Source organism: Nuphar pumila, chromosome 7 (genome assembly GCF_984573655.1).
Source record: "Nuphar pumila chromosome 7, dmNupPumi1.hap1.1, whole genome shotgun sequence".
Lineage (NCBI taxonomy): Eukaryota > Viridiplantae > Streptophyta > Magnoliopsida > Nymphaeales > Nymphaeaceae > Nuphar > Nuphar pumila.
Genome location: NC_143255.1, coordinates 127177341 through 127202486, shown reverse-complemented (window position 1 = coordinate 127202486; position 25146 = coordinate 127177341). Strand labels below are relative to the sequence as shown.

At 36.9% G+C, this 25146-nt stretch overlaps 1 protein-coding gene across 1 annotated transcript; it reads right to left on the bottom strand.

Annotated features, from left to right (window-relative positions):
• Nucleotides 1-16332: 16332 nt before the first annotated feature.
• LOC149833423 (squamosa promoter-binding-like protein 16) lies at nucleotides 16333-22695 on the bottom strand. Its single transcript, XM_090015117.1, has 3 exons — nucleotides 21572-22695; nucleotides 17845-17972; nucleotides 16333-17208 (listed from the first exon to the last, which is right to left on the bottom strand). Exons 1-3 carry the CDS (start codon nucleotides 22000-22002, stop codon nucleotides 16535-16537), a joined length of 1233 nt encoding a protein of 410 aa, XP_089871243.1. The 5' UTR covers nucleotides 22003-22695; the 3' UTR covers nucleotides 16333-16534.
• Nucleotides 22696-25146: the final 2451 nt, after the last annotated feature.

Here is a 25146-nt window from a genome sequence, read left to right as displayed (position 1 = left end):
TAAGATAAAAGATCAAATTTAATCATCGAGCAATAAAAACAAGATGCAGCAAGAAGATGAATGAGGATATTCGGTCCACTTGGCTTGTTGTTTGGAATTTTCTGTCCACTCAACTTAGTCTTGGAAAATCAGGTGACCCTTCGACGTAGCACTATGTACCATGCATATGTCAAATATAACCAAGTTCATGAATTCCATCGTCTCAACTACAATACTCATGAATTTTGCTATGATACCCTAAAAAAGCATGCAGATGCATGTGTACATGTGCGTGTATGCTTGCATGTGTGTGTGTGTGCACATGTGCGCGTGCACATGTATGGATAAGTGAGCAGATTCATGCAATTACACGCGTAGGAGTACAAAAAAAAATGATCACTACATCAATATCAGTGTTATTACTTGATGCCAGATAATTTGCAAGGATCCTGCATAACGGTATATGATTGCTAGTATTTTATAGTAGCTAGGGATTCCTAATCTACATAACCATACATATCCATAGAAATTAGAGAAAGAACAAGCACCCTAAAAACCTATACAATGACTACAATAATTAGGAATTTAAATATTTCTTTCTAACAAAATTAGGAATTAAATAAATCTGTAAATACTCAATCAAATCTCATAGCCACCTCTGACGGCCAGGACAAAGTGTGTTTTCCAAAAGGTTTTCTCTCCCAATGCCATTCATTTTCTTGGGATAAAGAAGTAAAAAAAATAGATACATTTTGTCATCACGTAGTAGAACTAGAAGCTAGGTTTCGAAACTTTTATATTGTACAAATGGAGAAGGGGTTGGTTCAAGTCAAGCCATTCCCAATCACTTGCAAAGTGACAGCCATCAACATATTTACAAAGACTAGACTGTGCCAGACTATGCTTTGTATCGAATTGGCCGTCACAAAGACACGGAAATCAACCGGTATTTGATACGCATATGAAAAGCGAATTTGCAATTTTTTTGAAAATGGCATGATGGATTTTTTTATTGAGTCACACATTTTTATATTTAGATATATAAAAATATATATACTATTACAAATATTATTGAAAACTACTCAACATTTTATTAAAATTTTATAAAGTAATACACATTTATGTCATAACATGTACCGTGTCCCAAGCATGTGACCCAAAATGGCAGGTCCCCGTGACATAGCAAATAAACTCACAGTAGCTAGAGATGTCAACGTTTTAGATGTAACCTGATATCGGACCTGAATTTGAATCCTATTAGTCAGATTCGGTAGCCAAAATTGGGATCCCATTAAATCAGAATCTGAATCAGATTAAGTGTAAATATTCGGGTTTTAGACTAGTCAGATTCGGATTCGGTACTATCTTTTTTCATCTGACTCTGAATCCAAATTCGATTAGGTCAGATCTGATTAAGTTGGATTCAGTAACGCCTAGATGGGTCCCACATCCACACAGTGGCCTAATTTTCTGCTGGCTCTAAGAGCTGAAATGAAAGTAAGAACATCTTAATTTCACTTAGGCCCTGTTTGAAAACTAGTAGCTGGGATGGGAAGTACAGGCCCTTATTTTATTAAACCTACAATACTTAGATTGGTTTTGGACCTGATTTTATCCAAACATATTCTATGTTTCCTAAAACAAAATATATTTAGGAAAATGTTTTCATGAACAATATTATCTGTTGAACCCAAAAAGACTGTGCCAGCCACATTTGAGGATATGGCAGGTTTACTTTTTTTTTTTTTAATATCTTTTGACTATGTTAATTGCAAAAATCTGCGTGCTTTTTGTTGAAGTGGGAGCACCATCTAGACTGGATCTCCGTATTACGATTCTTATCATTTTCTGTCTTTTAAAGGAAAAAATTCCTTCGTAACAGAGTTTGTGTGTTGAAAAAGTCATAGCAATTATCTGCTGCCACCTACAAAGTTATAACTCCTCTCCCCAAAATCTCCTTTTTTGTTTTTTCTTTAAAGAACTATTTATGATTCTGTACAGCTGCTGGCATGAGATGGCAGGCTTGACTTGTACATTCTTTTTTTTTTTTTTTAGGTTTAGTCAGTTTTGTTTAGATCGTAGATGTTATGAAAGGACTGGGGAATTCAGAATGCACTTCTAAATATTCCACATTCCCCTCCTCCGTATAGCCAGAGATGCAAACAGTTGGGATTCGACACAGCTAATTACATAAAGATTTGGATCGAAATCAGATCCGTAACAACCAAAACTTGCAAAACCTCCATCCTGGATTCGACCCATTTGCATCCTCCTTACAAGAAGTGTGGCTCATCTCGTTTCCCAGCCATAGGCCATTAACGACTATGGACCCACCTGTTGTTCTTTCTTCTCTTTTGGTAGGGCTAGGAACAAGCCGAGCCTCTCCTGGCTCGGCTCATATTTGGCTCGTAAAGAGCTCATTCGAACTCGTAAAATAGGCTCGGCAAACTGTATATGAATACTTTTTTTTTTAACTTATTGGAGAAAGAAATGATCTCATATGGCTGGGCTATGGTTGGTTAAAACTAGGGGTGTCAACGGGTCGTGTTTACCCACTCCAGACCCGTACTAAACCCTATAGGATCCGGGTACGTATGGTGATTAATAAAAAGACCCAATTAAGACCCGGGTCCGGACCCATAGGTACACTTAATACATGGATCAGGGTATAGTTTCTGAAATTTTATACCAGACTCAGGCCTGACCCGAGTTCCGATTAAGACCCACAAATTTGTAATATAAAAATGATAAAAATATTATTTTACCAGCTATGGCCCGGGTCTGGTTCATGTAGTTTTTATCGGATCCGGGTATGGTTTCTCTTATGGTGGGTTCGATTAAACCCAGGTCTGGACCTGATACCATACATCAAACCCGACCCTTTGACACCCTTAGTTAAAACCAGACCTTGGGGCAAAGTTTATGATCCTTGGAAATTCGATTATATCTTGTTCATAAGGTATGACCAGAACCATTTATTTGGTAAGCTGTCATTTTCAAAATGAATTTTCTGATGTTTGATGCTCACGGCTAAGGATCTCTTCTGCCTCATATATTGTTGTTTTTTTTTTTTTAAATTTCTGTATATATAATTTTTTTTTTTAAAGGCAAGCTAGGGTTAGGCAAGAACAACAGCCGCTCCATGTAGCAGAGGGATTCGATCCTTAGGACCCCGCTTACCACATGGGATACCACCTCAGTGGTATTTTTTAAATTATTTTTGTTGATAATGGACTAGCAACAATAAGGTCAATGATTTTCTTATTTTTTTTAAATTCGATCTAAATTATTGGTATGTCTGAGATCTAAGCCTGAGCAATGTTGTCGGAGTCAGTTTCAAAACGATTTAGAGAATCTGCTGATTCAAAAAGTTTTTTGAGTCAGCTTTTTAAAAATTTTAAATTCAAAAATCATAATAATACAACAAATTCAAAGAGTTCAGGAAATTTTGAGAAAATTCAAAAATAAAGCAAATGACCACTTATAGGGTAGGGCTGTCAACAGGTCGGGCCAGGGTCAAGTTCGGGTTTTGTCAGGTCACGAAAATAGAATCCCAAAGCCGGACCGACATAATTATAATATATATATATATATATATATATATATATATATATATATATATATATATATATATATATATATATATATATATATATATATATATATATATATATATATATATATATTACTAGGGTCAGATTGGGTTCTTGGCAAAAAAACGGGTTGGGACGGGTACCAAGCAAAAATCATGACCCAAATCTAGCCTACATATTGCTCAGTTTGAGTTCGGGTCGGCACTTTCCATGCTCATACCTGAGAATTCGAGTTCTAGTACCCGATACAATCAAATTCTAAAATATGTATTTAATGCCTGAACAATCAATGAGTCAAATAGATAATAAATATTATAATTATCATAAAAAACTAAAAATAAAAAGAAAACCGATTCTTGAGAAAATAGGAGAAAGACAGATTAGATTCTGAGGGATCGGGTGAGATCACATGACACAAAATTTATGCATTAAGCACCTGATGGCCCCACAACTGACCAACCCTGTTGTCAAGAAGGAGGGTGATCAGGTGGTAAGGCACAAAAACTTGTGCAATCATATTGCACCTGATCTTTTCACCAACATTCAGGCCTCTAAATCAAGAGAGACAGGATCAGGTCAGAGAACCTGTGACTAAGATCACCGTCAAAAGTGCTTTAGATGCCATTCATCAAAAGCCGTTAGTAGCAAGGGAGCTCCGCTTGTCTGGTAGGATCAGCCAGTGCAAGTCACCTTGTGTTGCAGGTTCAAAACCCAATGGTATAGTTGTATAATTGGTAGGGGTTGCTTAAAAGTGGTAGGAATTGATCTTTCCATCATAATTTTTTTTAACATAAAATACAATTTTTTGAGGGTTAGAAATTTGGTACATTAATATGCACCATTGATTTAAAATTCTTAAAATTACTCATTATAAAAGCATGATCCAAAGGCCCGTTTCTACTAAACCAAACATGTAGATCACGTGTGGAGTGTCAGATGCATAGCAAAACAGAAAAAAGTGTTTCACTAAGGGGTCTAGAACCAGGAGACCTGCGGCAAACATTATCCCTCGTGTGTCTTGACTTTAGGGGTGTCAACGGGTCGGGTTTGGTTCGGACTCAGGTGAAACCAGACTTGAACCAGAATTTTGGGTATGGTATTAGGTTTAGACCCGAGTCTAATTGAGTCTGCTATAAGAAAAACCATACCCAAACTTGATAAGAACTAAATGAACCAAACCCCGTAAAATCATGTTTTTTTATCATTTTTAAATTGAAAATTTTGCGTGTCTTAATCAGAACTTTGGTCGAGTCCGGGTCTGGTATAAAATTTCACAAACTATACTCGGGTCTGGGTCCGGATCTTAATGCAGTATTCTTATTTATCAACATACCCGGACCCTATAGGGTTTGGTTTGGGTCGGGTCCGTGTAAACCAGGCCGATCGACACCACTACTTGACTTACATGAAATAATAATAATAATAATAATAATAATAATAATAATTAATTCTCTTTGAAAAACGAGTAGATTACGAAAGGCCTACTTGTCAAAAAGATACAATTGGTCATTTATTTATGCCATGAGCCCAAGCATTTGGATACCTTTGTGAGTCTGTACAACATTCAGATCTAGCATGATGAGGTCCAAATCATGTACGTTGTTCAATATGTTATATTTTACATGTAAAATAAGTCCGAGTCAGTCGGATCTGAAGATGGATTTGGATCTATCCCCTGGGTAACTCAAACAAGTGTGCACTTGGGATCCTAACCCATACTTACTGAAAGTGCACTTCCGAGTCGGATGTGACACGCTTTCCTCCAAAAGGGAGAGGCATGGGAGAAACTCTCTTCTCATTTGGGGAAGCTCACTTCTCACTCGCTTCTCAAATCTCTTTTCATTTCAGGCGCACTTGTTTTCCTTTCACTTGCCTATTACTTCCTTTTGTTTTAGTGTTTTTTTATGTTATTATTTATTTTTTTCGCTTCCCACTCTCTTCTCTCTCGTTTCCCCATATCTCCTTTTTGGCTTGTCACGCGCTTCCAGCTTCCAAAATGAACCTCTCATACTATATTTTAACACTCGCTTCCTTGCTTTCGCTTAACACCTCGTGGAATCTGCTAGGTGGATCTGGGTCAAGCCATATCAGGTTAGGATCTAAGAGTGAACCACTAAGTCATTGTCCAACTTGGGTCCAACCCAAACAAGTCCAGGCCAATATCAAGTAGCTCCGATCAATACGAGTCACTGATATAGGGGTGTCAACGGGTTGGGTTTGGTTCCAGGTGGAACCAGACCTAGCCCAAATTTTTAGGTATGGTATTGGGTCTGGACCTGGGTTTAATTGGACTCACCATAAGAGATACCATACTCGGACCCGATAAGAATTATATGAACCAGACCCGGGCCATACCCAGTAAAATAATAATTTTTTGTCATTTTTACATTGAAATTTTGCAGGTTTTAATCGGAACTCGGGTCGGGCCCAGGTCTGCTATAAAATTTCACAAACTATACTCAGATCCATGTATTAATCGGATATTTGGGTCTGGACACGGGTCTTAATCGGGTCTTCTTATTTATCACCGTACCCAGACACTATAGGGAATTGATAAGGGTTGGGTCCGGGTAAACCCTACCCGTTGACACCACTATTGGGTCTCTCTCTCTCTCTCTCTGCGCCTCGTTTGCTTTGGGTTTTCAGGCATATTATTATCTGCACCAACTCTACTTGGTTTAGCCTTCATAGGTTTGTATTTTACTTTGATTGTTCCTTATGAGGCCTGACACTCAATGTAGACTCACTCCTTTTGGGATAATGAAGAGTCACACTAGGAACCAACTAAAAACGGTGTTCTAAAATCATTCTACTGCAACCATTTTGTTTCTTTGTTCTTTTCCTGTTAATTTATAGATGTGATTATTTTTGTGTGAGTTTGGTTTTTTAGCACTGTTTGTTCTTTTAGGGGTTGTTTGATTGTGTGTCCCTCACTTCGCAAAACGATCCAAAACAAAGTTATCAAACCCATTATCCACGTGTCATTTCTGCGGCCCCCACGCTGCAACACAGATGTGGGAGTGGCTTTCTTCAGAAAAAGCAGCTCATATTTTATAGGCTGGACCCACTTTCCACGGATTCATTTCCCTTAGGAGGGGTGGTCCGATTCATTTACCACGGTAGAAGGTGTCACGACACCCCCTTCCGTGACAAGCAAATGTGCCTGGAGGGTATGTTTGATGGTTTGTTTAGGATTTGATGAAAATGAACAAAAAAGATGGAACATAACACGGGTTTTGTTCCTTCTATAACAACCGTACCAAGTCCAAAGTTTGTTTGGACCGTACTTGATGTTGTGTTCCAAATGTTTGTTGTAGACAACTTTGGCAGTCATGGATAATGGGGTCATATTACTTTGTTTTATGCTCAACTATACGAGTGTTTTAACATGTTTATTATAGATTTGAACATCGGATATAGATATCAGATTGATCTAAAAACTAAAAAATGTTTAAATTTTTGGTAATTTGAAAAAAAAAGAATTGATATTTTATATATATAAATGCTTTAATTGATGTCTTATTAGATCTAATTATAAAAGTTTATTAAAAATTTATGGATTTTAGATTTAAATATAAATTTTAAACTATATTCAAGTACGAAAAAAATGATTAAATTTTTGGTGATTTGAGAAAAAAATAAGAATTCATATTTTTTTATATACAAACCAAAAACCTTAAAATGCATATGCATGTTCATTTTATATACAAACCCAAAACCAAAAATGCAAGAAAATAAATCATATTCATATTTTTATACCAAAAACTAAAATGCAAGAATTCATATTCATAAAACCAAAAAGCTTACAATGCAAGAAAATAAATTTTAAATAAATCAAAAAATCCTAAACTACAAGAAAAAAAACCATAAATTAAATATCTAAAACCTTAATTAAAGATATTTGATTCAAAGCCCTAATAAAATCAAAGGAAAAAAAAATCTACTATCCTAATTAACAATACAATTCACAATTTCCCATAGTTTTGTTGCATTTCTTGAGTTATACTATTGTTGAAAAACAATCAACTGCTAAAAAAAAAACTCATCATATCCTACCTCCATGCCATATGAAACTAACTTAAGAGTTAGAACATCTAAAGTGTAAACAAAAAGTTCAAAATATTGACCCATAATTGCAAAACCCTTAATTAGATGTTCTGCACGACACTCTGTTACAGTCCACGTGGAAAAACAAACCATTATCTGTCATTTATCTCCACTTGTTTTTTAAATTCCAATCACTCAAAGAGAAATAGAACTTTAGCATAAAAACTGTTTGATTGAGAGATAATTTGGTATTCCATATTGCATAGCTATGAAAATAAGGATTGATAGATATTATGGTTTTCCACATTATACAAGTTTCATAGCTTCCACATCCATCTTAGGCATTTTATCATAAACTTCTTGTGCACCATCATCAATATCACAATTCACCACATATCTGTCACTTTTAATCGACATACAACAACAACAACAACTACGCCTTCATCCCAAAACAATTGGGGTCGGCGATATGAACCAACAAAGAAAATCATTATGGGTCTTCCACATGAATCCTTCTCCTCCATTCATTTCTATCCAATGCCATGTTCTCGGTGAGGTTCAAAGCATTCATATCCTTTCTTATCACCTCCATCCATGTCTTCCTAGGCCTACCCCGACCTCTTTTAACTAATATATTTTCCCATTTCTCCACCCTTCTAACTGGAGCATCATTAGGCCTTCGTCGAATATGTCCAAACCACCGTAAACGATTCTCTCTCATCTTATTTTCAATGGGTGCAACGCCTACCTTCTTACGTATCTCCTTGTTCCGAATCTTATCTTTTATTGTATTTCCACACATCCATCTCAGCATACGCATCTCAGCTACACTCATTTTTTGAATATGATGTCTCTTGGCAGCCCAACATTCCGTACTATATAGTAAAGCGGGCTTAATAATCGTCCTATAAAACTTTCCCTTCAACCGCAATGGCATTCTACGATCGCACAACACTCCAGTTGCACTCTTCCATTTCATCCACCCAACCTTTATCCTATGATTTACATCTCCATCAATTTCTCCATACTTTTGAATGATAGATCCCAAATATTTGAAAGAATCATCCACCGATATTTCGTGCTCACCAAGCTTCACTACACTCCCATCACTACTTTGTTGCTTACTAAATCGACATTTCATGTATTCTGTCTTACTCTTACTCAACTTAAAACCTCTTGCTTCCAATGTCTGTCTCCATAATTCTAACTTAGCATTAACCCCAACTCTAGACTCATCAATCAAAACAATATCATCAGCAAACAACATACACCACGACACATTTTCTTGAATTGATCTCGTAAGCTCATCCATCACTATAGCAAATAGGAAAGGGCTTAAAGCAGATCCTTGATGTAACTCAACCGTTATAGGAAAATTGGTTGTCACCCCTCCACTATGGAAGCTATACATCTTCTTAGACAATTTTAATCGACATATCTTTCTCAAATATTTGACGTGCAACCCAAACCTAGCCCCGCTTAGAGACGGTATACATGAATCAAATGACAAGGAAAGGGCAGCAGAAAAAAAAAGCTACTAAATCAAAGAAAAAAAAACTAATAAAAAAAGAAGAAGAAGAAAGGGGAGAGAGAGAGAGAGAGGAACGAAAAAGGAGAAGAAAGACGAAAAGGAAGAAGAGAGAGCTTGCCTCTTCCCTTCCACTGGTTGCTCTTCTGCCCCTGTGGCCGCAACACAGGAGAGAAAGAGAGTCAAACACCTCGTCATGGCATCTTTGTTTTTTTAATTTGTTACCCTAGTACCTATTATTTTTAGAACAGAGGAGTAGAATGAAAATAACAGTTTTTTTATGTGGAGGATGGTGTTTTGCACGTCTGTCGCATCCCACGTTTTGTTACAAAACATGTGATAAAGAGTTTTTTCATCCCGCACGACAAGCCATCAAACATACCTTAGGGAATGGGTTGGAACTAGGAAAACATAAAACACATCATGAAAGCCTTATAGCAGTCATAAAGCTTATGCTTGGTGTTGGATTTTGAAAATCCATCGAAATAACTAAAATGATCAATTTACATATTCTCACTAAATCGTTGAAATCAAAACTGAAACATAACTTAATGTGGAAGCGTACCTGAATCCATAAGTGCTCTAGTAGATCGTTGACGGGTATGATCTTCTAGAACCTGTATACGTGGTCTTTTCCCTTTCTTTAAACCTTATGAGAGGGACTGAATCTCTTGACGCTTATGAGGAGCCTAAAGAGATGACCATTATATAAGGTTTGGGGACCATAACCTAATGTGTATCCAATTAAGAGTCTATTTTCAATTCATCCTATTACAGAATTGTAGATATAATAAGTTTCTCCACATGGTATACCATACCATATGAGATATAACATAACCCAACCGGATTAGATCATATAAATTGGGCATGAACCTAAGACAGTCTATAATGTGTGGTTCAACGTATGTAGGCCTACACGATTTTATTAACAATCTCCCACTTAGGCCACATATATAACCTTATAATCACGTATTATAACCTTATGAGCTCAAAAATACTATCTTATCAATTGGTTACTTACCAATCCGATCCATTGATCATGTTAACATAGAACAAAAGCGGTCTTCATTACAAGTAACATAATTGGACCCATCAATGATCACATATATTGACATAACCAAATGACATGATCATGTATGGATGTGAAGCATGAAAATTACATGTAATGTGATCAAACATGCCTATTTTCAACTAGTCCTTCCTAAAAACTTTAGTAAGATCACAACATAATGAGTACAAAATGAAATTGAAACATTCACTTTATACCGATATGATAAAATGAACTTTATTATATCATAGAATGTCCAAATAAAAACTCCCACTAAACTAGCATATCATAGAATGATAAAACACCCATGCGAGCAGTATGCTTGTGAAAGACCTTGGGTGGCAAACCTTTAGTAAGCCGATCCACAATCATGTAGTTTGTGCCAATATATTTTATTGATATCTGACCATTCTGCACTCTTTCCTTAACAACAAAGAACTTAATGTCAATATGCTTTGACTTTGAGGAACTCCTGTTGTTATTGAAATATAGCATTGCTGAATTATTGTCATAAAATAACTTTAGCGGTCAATCAATATTATTTAAAATTCGTAGCCCTGTGACAAAATTACATAGTCATATTAAATGGTTGGATGTCTCATAACAAATTGCAAATTCTGCTACTATGGTGAAAGAAGCAATGAGTGTCTACTTGGCACACTTCTAGAAAATAGCTTCCTTAGCTAATAGAAAAACATAACCTGACGTGAAACTGCGATTGTCTTGGCATCCCGCAAAGTCAGAATCATAATACACAATGATCTCCAACTGATCTAACTTTCTGTATGTGAGCATGTAACCTTTTGTTCTCTGCAAATACTGTATAACCCATTTAGCTGCTATCCAATGATCCATACTTGGGTTACTAAGATATATACCTAACATCCTAATAATGCATGCTTAATCCGGACACGTACATACCTGAGCATACATAAAACTCCCCACAGTAGATGCATAAAAAATTTGTTCTATAACCTTAATTTCAGACTAGTGTTTGGGGCACTGAGCAAAACTAATATTGTCTCCTTTAGCAACAAGAGTATTTGCTGGTTTGCAATCCTTCATGCCATATCTTTCAAAAATCCTTTCAATATAGCGCTTTTGCGATAATCCAAGAATACCCCGAGAACAATTTTGATGTATTTGGATTCCTAATATAAAAGAGACATTCTCAAGATCTTTTATTTCAATTTTTTTTGTCAGAAATCTCTTGGTTTCGTGCAATATACCTATATCATTACTAGCAAGGAATATGCCATCCATATACAAAACCAGAAAAATAAATTTACTCCCATTGAACTTACGGTATATGCATTCATTAACCACATTCATCTCAAAAACAAATGAGAGAACAACTTGATGAAATTTATGATACCACTGATGTTTTTGCATTCACCCTCATGTTCTTGCAGAAAGACAATATAATCATTTGAAATTGCCCTTCTTCTCTTTCGAGTGGATTTCCTTAATGACACTGGTTCCTGAGGTATTTCTTGAGGTTGTTAAGTTTGAACTTCAGTAGTATAAGCTTGATTTTGGATAAAGACATCTAAAGCATTGCCTTGATTCGAGTTTGTAGGGACAATATCAGGAATAGAAATCTGATCATGGTCAACCACAACTGTAGGAAGAGAAAGCGACTCTTCTTTAAAAGCAATATCTTTTACTTTATCACTCCCCCCAAACTCAACACCCTCAAAGAAACAAGCATTTCTCATTTCAAAAAAGAACTTATTCATAAGGTCATAAAACTTATAGCCCTTGGATCTTTCAGAATACTCAACAAAATAGCAGCTAACCGTTTTGAAATCGGTTTCTTTTCATGTGGACTGTATGGCCTAGCCTCAACTGAACATCCCCAAATATGAAAGTATTTCATACTAGGCTTTCTGCCTGTCCATAATTCATATGAGGTCTTGATTACTGCTTTAGAGGGTACCCTATTCAAAACATAAGCTGCAGTCTGTAATGCTTCTCCCCAAACAAACTCTAGTAAAGTAGAATGAGAAATCATGTTCCTTGCCATATTCTTAAGGGTCTTGTTTCATCTCTCAGCAACACAATTCATGCTAGGAGTGCCTAACATGGTATACTGAGGGATGATCCCAAATTTCTCTAAAAATTTAGCAAAGGGCCCTAGATGTTGTTCATCTGATCCATCATATCTACTATAGTAATCACCACCACGGTCAGATCTAATGACCTTACTTCTTTTGCCAAGTTGGTTTTTAACTTCGGTCTTAAAAGATTTGAACACATCCAGGGACTGAGTCATGAATTAAATATAGGTACCCATATTGAGAATAGTCGTCTATCAACGTAATAAAATATTGTTGACCATTCCAAGAAGCCGTAGGGAATGACCCACAAGTATCTGTATGAATTAGTTGTAAGACATATGTTCTCCTTTCTGTACCTAATTTTCTTATGTTTACTATTTTTCCTTTTATACACTCAACACAAACCTGAAAGTCAGTGAAATCAAGGAAATCAAGAATCTCACTCGACACAAGCCTTTCAATTTTTTGTTTAAAAATATGACCTAAGCGTTGATGCCATAATAAAGCAGAATTTTCATTTGTTAATTTTTGTTTTGTACCATGAGAACTTAATTGTAAGGTTTCATTAAATGAGGCAATAGTATCAAGCAAATAAAATTTATCATTCGTAGATAAAGAACCGGTCCCAATAAGATTTAAATCAAGAAACAATTTAAATTCATTATTTTCAAATAAATAAGAATACCTGTATTTGTCTAAAATAGAAATAGAAACCAAATTCTGCCTAAAAGATGGCACAATAAATATTTCTTTCAAATCTAAATAATTTTCAGTCTTTAAAAGTAACATAAATGTCCCTATTGCCTCAACTGCAACTATTTTGCCATCACCCACATAGATGAATCTTTCAGCATCAATTGGCGGTCGACAACTTGAGAAACTCTGCATAGACACACTTATGTGAGTGGTAGCACCAGAATCCATCCACCAAGTATGTTCGGGCACAGAAGTTAAATTAATCTCAGAACAAACCAAAGTAAGGTGCGTACCTTTCTTCTCATGCCAAGCATGATACTTGGTACAATCCTTCTTCATGTGACCCTCCCCTTTGCAAAAGAAATAGTTAGACTTAGGGTCCTGATGTCTTTTCTATTTCTTCTGTGATTGAGGGTCAACTGCAGCTTCCTTAGTCCTTTTTTTTCTTAAACTTGTCCTTAGATGTTACTTCTAGATGAACACTTTCAGTATTCTCTTGCTTCATCCTATCCTCTTTTTACACACAGTGAGAAATGAGCTCATTAAGAGTCTATTTTTCCTTCTGACAATTATAACCAACCTTAAACGGACTATATTGTACAGAAAAGGATATCAAAACCAAGTGCATGAGCAAGTCCTCATACAACTCTAACTTTAGTGCCTTGAGTTTTGAAGCAAGATGAGACATCTCCATAATGTACTCTCTAATATTTTCTTTACCCTTATACCTCATTGAGACAAGACTCAAAAGAAGAGTACTTGTCTCAGCCTTTTTGTTTTTCGCAAAACGCTGTTCAATTTTTTCAAGAAAATATTTAGCATTTACCTTTTCTGACATGGTGCCTCTGAAGGATTCAAGAATTGCATATTTCATGATCATGAGACTTATGCGATTAGATCGATTCCACCACTCAGAGTTTTTTTTATCCTCAGTGAAACTCCTATCCATAAGAGCATTAGTTGATCTTCTTGTAGTGCAAGATCTAAATCCATACATCCAAGAACAATCATGACATTCTCTTTTCAGTTTTAAAAATTGAAACCGCTCAAAACAGGAATGAAATTAATATTTGCAGATATCGTAGAAACAAAGGTATTAATTGAATAAAGAACAAATAAGCTCATGATGATCATACATTTTTACATGCAATAACACAAAATAACATATTTAAACAATGGTGAATCCCATAACAAGATACCCAAGACAACATTGACACTTAGTCTTTGGACAAAAGTGTCAACTTGTAAGTGGTACTCTCAAAACAACAATCAAACATGAACAATTAGTCATATCAAATAACGAGCATTTCTTTAGACCGACTCGTTATTCACATAAAAAAATGAATAATTATCTCATATTTATTACTAAAGTATATATTTGGGTTCAGCCAAATAATAATATTCCTTTGGGCTAATCACTATTCGCAGGAACTCTAGATTATGAGATATTTTATGAGAAAAAACATATTTTACTTGAAGGGTACAATGATGAAAACTGAAATTATGATTCCAATGATTCATTATCCATAAGTTGTTGGATATTTATCCTTGAATCTAAAACAATTGTTTAAAGATCAAAGAAGCAAATAATGATAACTCATTCTATAATTGAAGCATAGTTTATAGCACTAACTTTATATAGTATGAAAGTTGAGTGACTAAATAATCTTTTAATGAAAATATCATTAAGAGATAAGTCAGTACCCCTAATAGTTATGCATTGCGATAGCCAAATAACTATATACAAAGCGAAAAATAATATTTATATTAGAAATTCGAGATATATTAGTCTAAATCATAATTATGTGAATAATTTACTTAAAAAAGAGTAATATTTATTAAATATGTAAAATTTTATCAAAATTTAATGAATTCATTGAAAAATAATCTTTCTCGAGAAATTGTCTTTAAAACATTTAGAGAAATTAAGTTAAAGTCTATAGGAGCAATCACCATTAATCAAAACTCAATCACATGATAAAGGTCAAACCATGCCTAGTGATTCAATGAAAAGAACAAGTCACTAGGTAAATGTATTGATCACTTAAAATATTTTATCATTTCTGATGTCAAGTGCTCAAAACTTATGTACGGAGATTGAATTCAAATTAAACTCTTAATAAAATTCATAAGCTTTATGACCGGAGTATTTCAAACAAGTTTAAATTACCTATGTGAATGTAAAGGCGAGATCACCTTTTATGAGACTTGAACTTTGTATATATAGCTCTCTCTCTCTCCTTGTTCTTTTGAAGTGCTTTTAAGATCCAACTCTAGTTACAGTCCAGATTTATACTTAATAAGATTTATACCCATTTATAATTCATATCCATATAACTTGCATACAAGATCCATATTAATATCTGAAACCAAGATCCATACCCAATTCAAGATTAAATCAAGCTTGAATTAACCTAAACTAGTCAAAAGGTTGGTCAAGGTGACTCATATTGAGGTTAAGGGTAGGGCATAAACCGATTTTCAAGAGAAGGTGAGAGGATAGTTGCACATGTACGAACTTGATCCTAAGCTGGACAACTATTACTTGAAAGATAGGGCGTGTACAAGAGTGACTCCAAATGCACTTAGTTCAGACCTGATAGTTCAAAGTCCCTCAATATAAATGAGCACTTTAGTTCAAAGTCCTTCAATATAAATGAGCACTTTGTTCACGCACTAGTTATTGTTTATCATTAAACTATGGATCCCCATCAAACAAGAAATTCAAATTCATCTGAAGTATGGGCATACCATGAAAATGAAACATCAAGATTTGAACAGAGAGGTACTTAATGAACATCAACAGCCTTATCAAACATTCATCAACCGACAGATATTGGCAACTTCTTCCCAAAACACAAACTCTGAAAATTTTCGGTGCTCAGGGCTATCTTCTTCCACAGGACAGAAACACATATGTGGTTGTTACAGAGTTCGAAGTAGTTTTGAAGCTAGAAGCATGTGTTCCCTTTTCAAAGAAAAAGGGCTACACACGCAACAATATGCAATGATCATATTGACTATCATTGATGCCTATAGCCACCCAGTGTCCAACATATTTCATCTTTGTCAGGGATTGGAGGTAATGGCTACCCTAAACAATGTAACCTTTACTAATATGATCTTAGTGGTGTATCATGGATGAACGTGTATGAACTCAACACTACAGCTGGACCAGCATTTCACACAGAACATGTCCTGATCTCTAAGGCCAATGGTCAGAGGTTCATCAGAAAAACAATGAACTGGAGCTCCAACCATTTAACATCAAATGCTGCCTACCACACAGTATGCGAAAGAGAGCCTGAACTCAAGATATCATCAGCAGACATGAAAGAATGCAAAGAAATGCTGAAATAGAACAGATTCAACAATGCAGATAAAAGGAAAGCAAAATGGTGGCAACGAGACAGTATCATCATCCATAGACAGAACAATCTTTCCTGAAAACAACAAAAAGGAGAATGCATCAGGAAAATAAAGAATTTGATGACAGCAAATTCAGAAGCGTTACACAACCCAGGAATAATAAAAAATGCCCAAAGGGAAGGTAGACGGCTGCCTGTTATGCTTGCACTTGAGCCTAATGCCAAGAGAAGTGGAGGGGCTGCGCAACAGCATTTCCAGAAGTTGAAACATCACTAGAATGTTGCAGCATTCCCTGGGCATGGAACTCAGTATGACCAGCATTGGAAACTAGCACAGAGCCTACCTGATCATCCACCATTCCAGCACATGAAAAACCACTGGGAGGCACCCCATTCGAGGAGAAGCAGCTGATTGTTAAAACCTTGTCCAAGGGAAACTGATCAACACCATTGCATTGCAGACCCTGGACAAGAGGAAGGGCCATGGGAATCTGGTCAATGTTGTTCAGACTTAATCCAGATGACTGTGTCGATGATGACAGAAGAGAGAGAGCACAATCAGAGTCTATCACTCTGATTAAACTATCAGAAAAAATTCTGCTACTGCTTCCTGGTTGGGCCGTTGCAGTAACAAGTTGGCAAACAGATGTTTCAATGGATTGGTTCCCGAGTTTGATGTCGCCACTTTGCAAGAAAGGGAACTGTTTATTTCCTTTGTAGTAGCTAGACGATGGGCCAAGGAATGACTGTTGCCTGTTCATGGACAGCATCCGTGGCTGCTGGTTGTAGACATTTTCTTCCTCGGATTTTACAAACTCAGGGGTCCAGCTATGCTCCCGCATGGCATTTGGAAAGTTATGCTGATTCATATACGATTGGAACACTGTACCTGTCAGAAGAAAAAAAAAAGGTAACAACAAATCAGGGAAATTCAACCTCAGCAGCAATGTTCAAAGATCCAGCAGACCATGAACAAGATCGCCTGACACCATGTCAAGATTCACTAGGTTGATGCTCGTCATGCATTCATAAAACACTGCAACATGTACATGTTCAAGTTGGTAGTGTGTAACCTTTAGGATAGGCATGCTCGTGGATAACTACAGATGGGGCTAAAACCCAAGACCTCTTGGTTAAAACTAGCTGATCCAGCTGACCCAACCAAGTAGTTTATAATTTAAAGCAATTTTCAGTTGCAAATGAACTTGAACCAAGTCATCCAACCAAGACTAGAGACAAATTTTCACACTGATTTGTTTTTTATACTCTGAAAACTCAATGGACCAAACCAAGGTCTGAAATACCCTAAGCCTATCTCAAAATCCTTTAATAACCTCAATTCAACAAGGATGGTCAAAAGTAGAAAACATCAGAGCAGTTAGTTGGTTGAATTGAAAAAATTATCAGTCACTTAACAAACAGACCAGGTTCACTGATCCATTAAACATATGATCTCCGATAGCTTAACTTCTGAGCATCCTTAAACTAAATGACCAAATCCAGATTCAGCAAATTTGAAACAAACCTTGGATACTTGGAACTGAGCTTCCTGATGGTATATTGGGCTGAGACTTCCTGCGGCGCTTATTATGTCCATCCAGACGCTTCCTACAACTTCGTTTTACCTCATCAAACTCTGACAAGGCATGAAATCTGCAAAATAACATACATTCACAAAGATATTACACTGGATTGGAAAACCGTAATCAGCATTTCATCATGGACTTGCCTTTAGTTTCGAAACAAAATTAAATCTTAAGTATCAAAAGAAAAGCTAAAGATTTGATTGATCCATGCTAAAATTTAGACATTCAAAACTGACACACACCCAGAGAAAATCGAAAGACTCAATTGCTCAAAATTAGGCATTTTAGGTTTCCATTAAAAAAAGGAGCTCAGCATATCTTTACCAAATCAAACTGTCATGAGTGCAAGCTTAAAAAGTGGAGGCGCTTCCCTTGATAATGGGAGCTATTTTACAAAGAAAAAGAAACACAATTTCATTCTAGAAGATTTTGACAATCAAAAGGTTACTCAACAAAGGTTAACAATATCACAAGTGATAAGAAGTGCATTAACTCCTAGCTCAAAAAGAGCTTTACATAGAGAGCTAGGCGTTGAAAAGAAAGACAAATTGCACACCCCATAAATCGTTAACCATGAGCAGAATGGACTTAACGAGTCAAAACAGGACACTTAGGATAAAGAAAAGACAAAAACTAATGATGTTGTGGGGATATTGAAGCTTATCTAACAGTATGAAAGATCACATGCATGTTCTTTTCTTTGATAATGGAAAATCTGGCAGCCTTGTTCCCGTTATATAGAAAGTAGTGGTGTGCTAATGGTAAGTTTATACACATAGACACCATAGAGTGGTCTATGATATGAACATTCAACTCTGACAGTTCATCAAGTACCAAGAGAAATCAAATAGTCTAACATTATGTAGCATTCTTCGTTAGTTATCTTACATTGCCATGATTGCATAAAGCTCAACCATGCGGTGCCACTGATCATATGCCTGGAGACCATGGACTAAACCAAAACATACAGGGGAAAACAGAAACTGAGACGTGCTTGATATACTATGGCCAAGAAACATGCACATAGAGAACACATTTGACCTCAAAGATTTCAGTCACCAGCAGATAAAGACAGTACCTTATCCACTAAAGGCAGTAATCTTTAAGCATGACAAGACATTTAAAAAGGAAGCTGTTTGATGTGTTTATTTGCAGCACATAAGAACATGAACAAGAAGGTGAAAGACAGCTTAAGCCCGCGGAGATGAACAGGTCCTAGACACTGGGTATGGCAAATGAGTTAAATCACAAGCAGCGCCATTCAGATTTCATGCATCGGGATATCAGTTACAAATACTCCAGACCAAGAAAAAATGAGATAAATTTGAGTTTAAGAAAGAACACAAAACAAAAGGCTTGAGTCCTATTTCAAACTCATGCAGGCCTTGATATACTAAGAAAGTACCAGTCAACATGATTTTTGAAGAATATGACACGTCCATAACATCAACTTGGGTACAGTTATAGTTAACTTGGTTCTTGTACTGTTGTACAGCCATGTGCTTACACCATGACAGTTTCATCCCAAATGACTAACTGATGAATTAAACAAGATGATCTCCGAATAAACTGAAAAGATATTTCTACCATAAATAATATAAAAATAGCAAAATCAAATTTCAATTGCCAACAGAAAGCATGCACAAGCAACTTTTTGTAAGACTGTTTGGAAACTGCCTCTTGGGGATGAAAAAAGTGGATTCCATAATAGTCACAGATTTAGCAAATCCTTTGGGTTGGGGCATTCTTTAAAATCCATTAAGGATTTTCCACTTCCATGGGCATCATATTTGGGATGCAGTTATTACTCTCATAAATGAACTGAGAAGGCCGCCAGAAGGTCACCGGTGTGACCATCGGAAGTATCACTAGTGTAATATTTGGTAATTACCACCTTACCCTGGTGGTAGCTGAAATGAGGAATTGGAACTGGCAAATGTCATGCCAGTTGCTACTTTTTCCTAGCTTCCAAACAGTTTTGGAAGTGGGGATTCCACATTTACCACTCCAGTGACCCATGGTCGCTTCCAAAAAAAGAGTAAAAGACTATGTCAAAACCCCTTATTGGGTTCCTGATAAATTAGAAATTGCACTTTTGGGGGGAAAACTTCACAAAAAACTTGACTATGTCAAATTTAAAAGTATTGTGATTTTATTGGGTATATATAGAAATAAATCATAATATTTTCAAAATACCACTGGCATTTGTCACTATGATTAAAAACCATGCCAAACATGAGTTACTCAACAATAAGAGCTCATTGTTCAGTAGTAAAAATGTGGTGCATATTCTGAATCCCCTAATAAAAGAATGTGCACGTTCCAAGTAAACCTTGTCCTTGACATTGTTCAGAGAGAGAGAGAGAGAGAGAGAGTCCTGTAAGACAAATGTTGTACCTTCTCCACTGTTTGTTCTTTTTTCTATTTTCTTTTGCTGTCTAGATCAATTATGAGAACTTTCCAATACAACACCAGTCTGTCAATTTAAACAATTCAAATGTGTATCAATTAAATGTTGGGCTGCCAAGAGACATCATATTCAAAAAATGAGTGTAGCTGAGATGCGGATGCTTAGATGGATGTGTGGAAATACAATAAAAGATAAGATTCGGAACGAAGAGATACGTAAGAAGGTAGGTGTTGCACCCATTGAAAATAAGATGCGAGAGAATCGTTTACGGTGGTTTGGACATATTCGGCGAAGGCCTAATGATGCTCCAGTTAGAAGGTTGGAGAAATGGGAAAATATATTAGTTAAAAGAGGTCGGGGTAGGCCTAGGAAGACTTGGATGGAGATGATAGGAAAGGATATGAATGCTTTGAACCTCACCGAGGACATGGCGTTGGATAGAAATGATTGGAGGAAAAGGATTCATGTGGAAGACCCAAAATGAATTTCTTTTTTGGTTCATATCGCTGACCCCAATTGTTTTGGGATGAAGGCGTAGTTGTTGTTGTTGTTGTTGTTGCAAATGTGTATCAATTACCAAGCGAGCACCAGATTAACCAACTTCATCATAAGAGACTGGAGTGCGATTTGACAATGAACCCATAAAGGTATCTGTCAAAAGAAAAAAGACATTATCCGCAATAGATATAATGGTGGTGGTGGTGGTGCGGTTGCAGCTGATGATGATGATGACAACTGAGGGAAAAGAGACTTGAAACACTCAGCAGTGCTTCGACTGAATACCAATGAGATAAAGCAATAAAAATACAGCAGTGTTAACAGTAGTAATGAGGTATTACAGAATCAAGGAAAAGTGGAATTCAGCAAGGCCTAGAGAACCAATCAGCACAATTACAGAAATACCCAGAGAAACAGACTACAACCCTTAACCATGGTCATATCCATAATCCCCATTTTTAAAACCCCAAAAAATACAAAATTATGACATAGATGGCAGAATACCATGTAAAATAACCAAGCCAAGCATCATGAGCCACAGATATTCAATCAAAAGACATGCAACACACACTAAATCTTAACTAGAGTTCTTCAAACAAAGAAAGTATGAACTATGAAAAAATAGATTCCAAGTCAAATTCACTGAAGACGTCAAATACTAAAAAGAAAAAAGCAAGGAGAGCATGTTTCATGTAGAACTAACAACATGAGAGATGCAAGGCAAATAGCAGATGGAGAAGGAAAGAAAGCGACCGAACTTGCTACACTGCTGGCAGAATCTCTTTTCAGCACCCTCCACAGTGACCTTAACAGCCTTGGAATGAGCCTCACAGACTTTATGCCTCTTGTGGTAATCCTTGCACCCACTGAGATCTGCACTGCAGTCATCAACTATACAAGCGGCCACCTGGTTGTTGTTGTTGGATGACCTGCTCCTCCTTGAGCCACCAGGGGAGACAGCCATTGAAGCCGCCGCCGCCGCTGCCATCGCAGGCGCCTTGAGATCAATGAACCCATCACCAAAATCACCCAACCTCCCAAGCTTCAAATCAACCATACAGATTCCCTTGCCCTGCTGCTTCCTTTCCATGGAAGAGACCTGACCCCTCACACCTTCACCGTCCATATGACCCTCACCCCTGCCTGAGAGGAAGACCAGGTTCTCCATATCCCAGGAAGGGGACTTCATCTCCTAGTTCAAGACAACCCCTTCCTTCTCTATCCCCCTTGACCCTGAGCCACTCCTCCCAGCAAACCCAGAGTTAAATGGAGAAGAACCAGAGATCCATGAAAATCACAAAGGATCAAAAAAAGAAACCAACTTTTTCACAACACCCACAATCTTGTTTCACAGAAAAAGGAAAACACACCTCCAAAATCAAGACTATACACAATGGGGGACCCTTTTCCCTTCACAACCCAATTCCCAGAAATGGACACGCCTCAAGTATGAAGGCACCCCACAACAAAATTAAAAAGCCCACTCTATTTCCTTTTTACTCAAACTCATACGGTGAGTAGCCATTCCTGAAGAGATAATAATAACAATAAAAAAAGAGGAGGTCTCAGCGTACAATAATTGTAGCAAACAGCAGCAACAGAATGAAGGAGTGGGATCTTTTCTTTTCTTTTTTCTTTTACATGTCTTTCAAGTCTCGACTCATTAAGAAATAATTCTCTATATAGAAAGGGGGAAAGCAAGGGAGAGGAATTTTGGGCCTGGGGAGGAGAGGAGGGCTGAAGTGAGAGAAAGGAGAGAGGATGGGGAGGGCAAAAAGAGTTGCTTTCTTTGATTGTTTCCACCCATTTAAAGAAAGAAAACAGTGAAAAACGGTGGCTGGGGAAAATTATTAGGAGGATCAACAGTGAAGCTGGAGGATGATGTTGAAAAGTAAGGGAACCGAATCTGGTAAAAGATGCATCCCCAACATGCTGGCTTGATAAAGAGGGGGGCGTCTTTATTGGGGTCCCGGTTCAAAGAGGAGCAGTAAATTTTCAAAGCATTTTGAGAAGATCTCTCTCTATCTCTCTTAGGGTTTTTATTATTATTTAATTGGCATGAATTGTTTTTCTCCCTCTAAAGCTTACATTCACATACGTGGGGGAAAGCAAAGTACAGAATATGGCTTTTTGTTGTTTGCTTCGTTTGGAAGCGGCCCCATCACTGCAGAAAAGCAAGGCACCAACAGAAGTGCAAAATTCCAGCAATTTTATCATCCTTTTACGCTTATTCCTTTAAATTTTTTTTTTTTTAAAGGTAACCAAGCCAACCCCTACAAAATGGCTTATTTTACCTTTGACCCACCTGAGTCCTAGCATGGGGTCCCTGTCATATGACTCACCCCTCTGTCACCCTACAAAGGTTGGTGGCTCACAAATTAACCAACATGCACTCCCAATAATAGTTCCATGAATGACAAAAGTGTCCCTCCTCCTGCTGCCATTTTCGACCTGGGAATTTTTGGATGGAGGGTACTTGCCCACTGAAGCACCTGTGAATTTGAGATCCCTTCACAACTCAATTTCAGAGTTTGTTTACTTTTGTTTTTTGGCGTCCCTCTTGCCAAATTTAAAACATTGATCGGAGATCCGAGGCATTCAAGCACACCCTAATGGGCTAAATAGTCTTATCCAGCCCTCCTTGGTTCTGTACATATGTCCCATACGAGGGGATGAAACTATATATGACTATCGTAAATGTCTTAAGAGAGCAAGTGATAGTTTTAACACTGCTTGTAAGAACACTAATTCTTGTTGCTTTTATTAGTCTAATCCTTTTGGATTAGATCAATAACTTTCAAATGATTATATGGGCTTTGGTATTGATACGAAGCATAATGTCTCTCTACCACCAGTAACGAATTTTTCCTATTAAGGGGGTGTGTCCGATCTTGAAATCTCTGTATTGGAAAGAGAAATCCCCACCCCCTCCCTTTCCCAATTGGTCCTAGATGCCTATATCAACAAAAATATGAGTATCAGATTTTCATTATTTGGGGGATATCTAAGATCCAATATTTGATTACCTAAAATCCAAGGGTCGGCCAACAGAAAACAAATACCTTGTTTCACATATCTGATCTGAGGAATCAAATACACCCTAAATGTCTCGAACCTATAAGACCATTTTTTCATTGAATACAACTTTTTACACCATAACAATCACACCCCAAATATTTACACGGCTAACTCTTCCAAAGGCCTCTTTCCTATGACATTGAAATTTCGGAAATTAATTTTTAGATGCCAGAGAGTCCCTGCCACAATGGAAATTATTTTCTTAGTATTCCTCCCGACAGGTGCTATTGAAACCGAAAAAATAACAATATATCGGAAGTTTTATAAAAATAAGACTTTAAAATGAGCTGGAACCAACCAAGAAAGAAAATAAAAAAAGAATGGGAATATTTTAGTTTGTAATGTAAAGGAAGGCAGAGAGTCTACAGACCCCATGTAATTATCTTTCAAACTACTTTTTTTAATAACTTTTTTGGATTGCATGTTAAAAAAACTTTTATATAATAAAAGTAGTAAACCTATTTGTAACTATCATTTTTCTAGAACTATGAAGCCTGACAGAAGGAACTCTGGCCTATATAATCTTCAAATATTGTATACTATCTGTTAACATATTGCTATAGTCTTTTTCTTCTTCCAAAACCATGAAATTTTAGATTTCTAGCCTTCACTAAGTACTTTGGTTTGTCCAAAAAAAGAAAAAAGAAGGCCATAAGATTGGACGTTGGTTATGCTCGAATCCCAACTTATCCCACTTTTCTGGATAAATTGGTACAAAGAGCACATTTGGCAAAAGCACCCACGTTCTTAATTTTGACCCGCTCCCCTTGCTTTTTTACTAATTTCTGAACACTTCAAAGTGGGAAATTATTGTAGCAACTGCAGTGCAGGGATTAATGATAGCCTGACAGCCTTTCTGGATCTTTAATTAGTCCTCACGTTGCCAATTTGGGCATAAGTTAAAGGTCAAAGGGTAATTCCGGTAGAGAAGCAAAATTTGAGGAGGGGGTGTGGTCACCGACGGTAAGAACTTTTATTTGAGGGAGACAGTCACATTCAATCACACGTGTCAGAATGATTAGCCTCTCCTCCTAAGGCAAGAGGTCCTTTTTCCCGCTGCTCTCCCTGTCTTTGATGAAAATGACAATGATGGTTGAAACTAAAAGGTTAAGAGGGAGACCTGTCTGTCTCTCCAGACTCTCCACTTCAAGGCATGGGGAGAAGTGACCGCAGCGGTGAACTGAGGCTGCAGGTATTCCCTTACGGTTGCTACAGCTCGACAGCTCCCAATTTGCCATTGTGGTGTTGGGACTAC

Coding starts and splice junctions, on each gene's coding strand:
- LOC149833423 (XM_090015117.1), bottom strand. CDS start 22,002: ATGAAGTCCCCTTCCTGGGATATGGAGAACCTGGTCTTCCTCTCAGGC. Junction 17,973..21,571: donor TTCTGCCAGCAGTGTAGCAA/GTTCGGTCGCTT, acceptor GTTATTTTGCAG/ATTTCATGCCTTGTCAGAGT. Junction 17,209..17,844: donor CTCAGTTCCAAGTATCCAAG/GTTTGTTTCAAA, acceptor TTCTTCTGACAG/GTACAGTGTTCCAATCGTAT.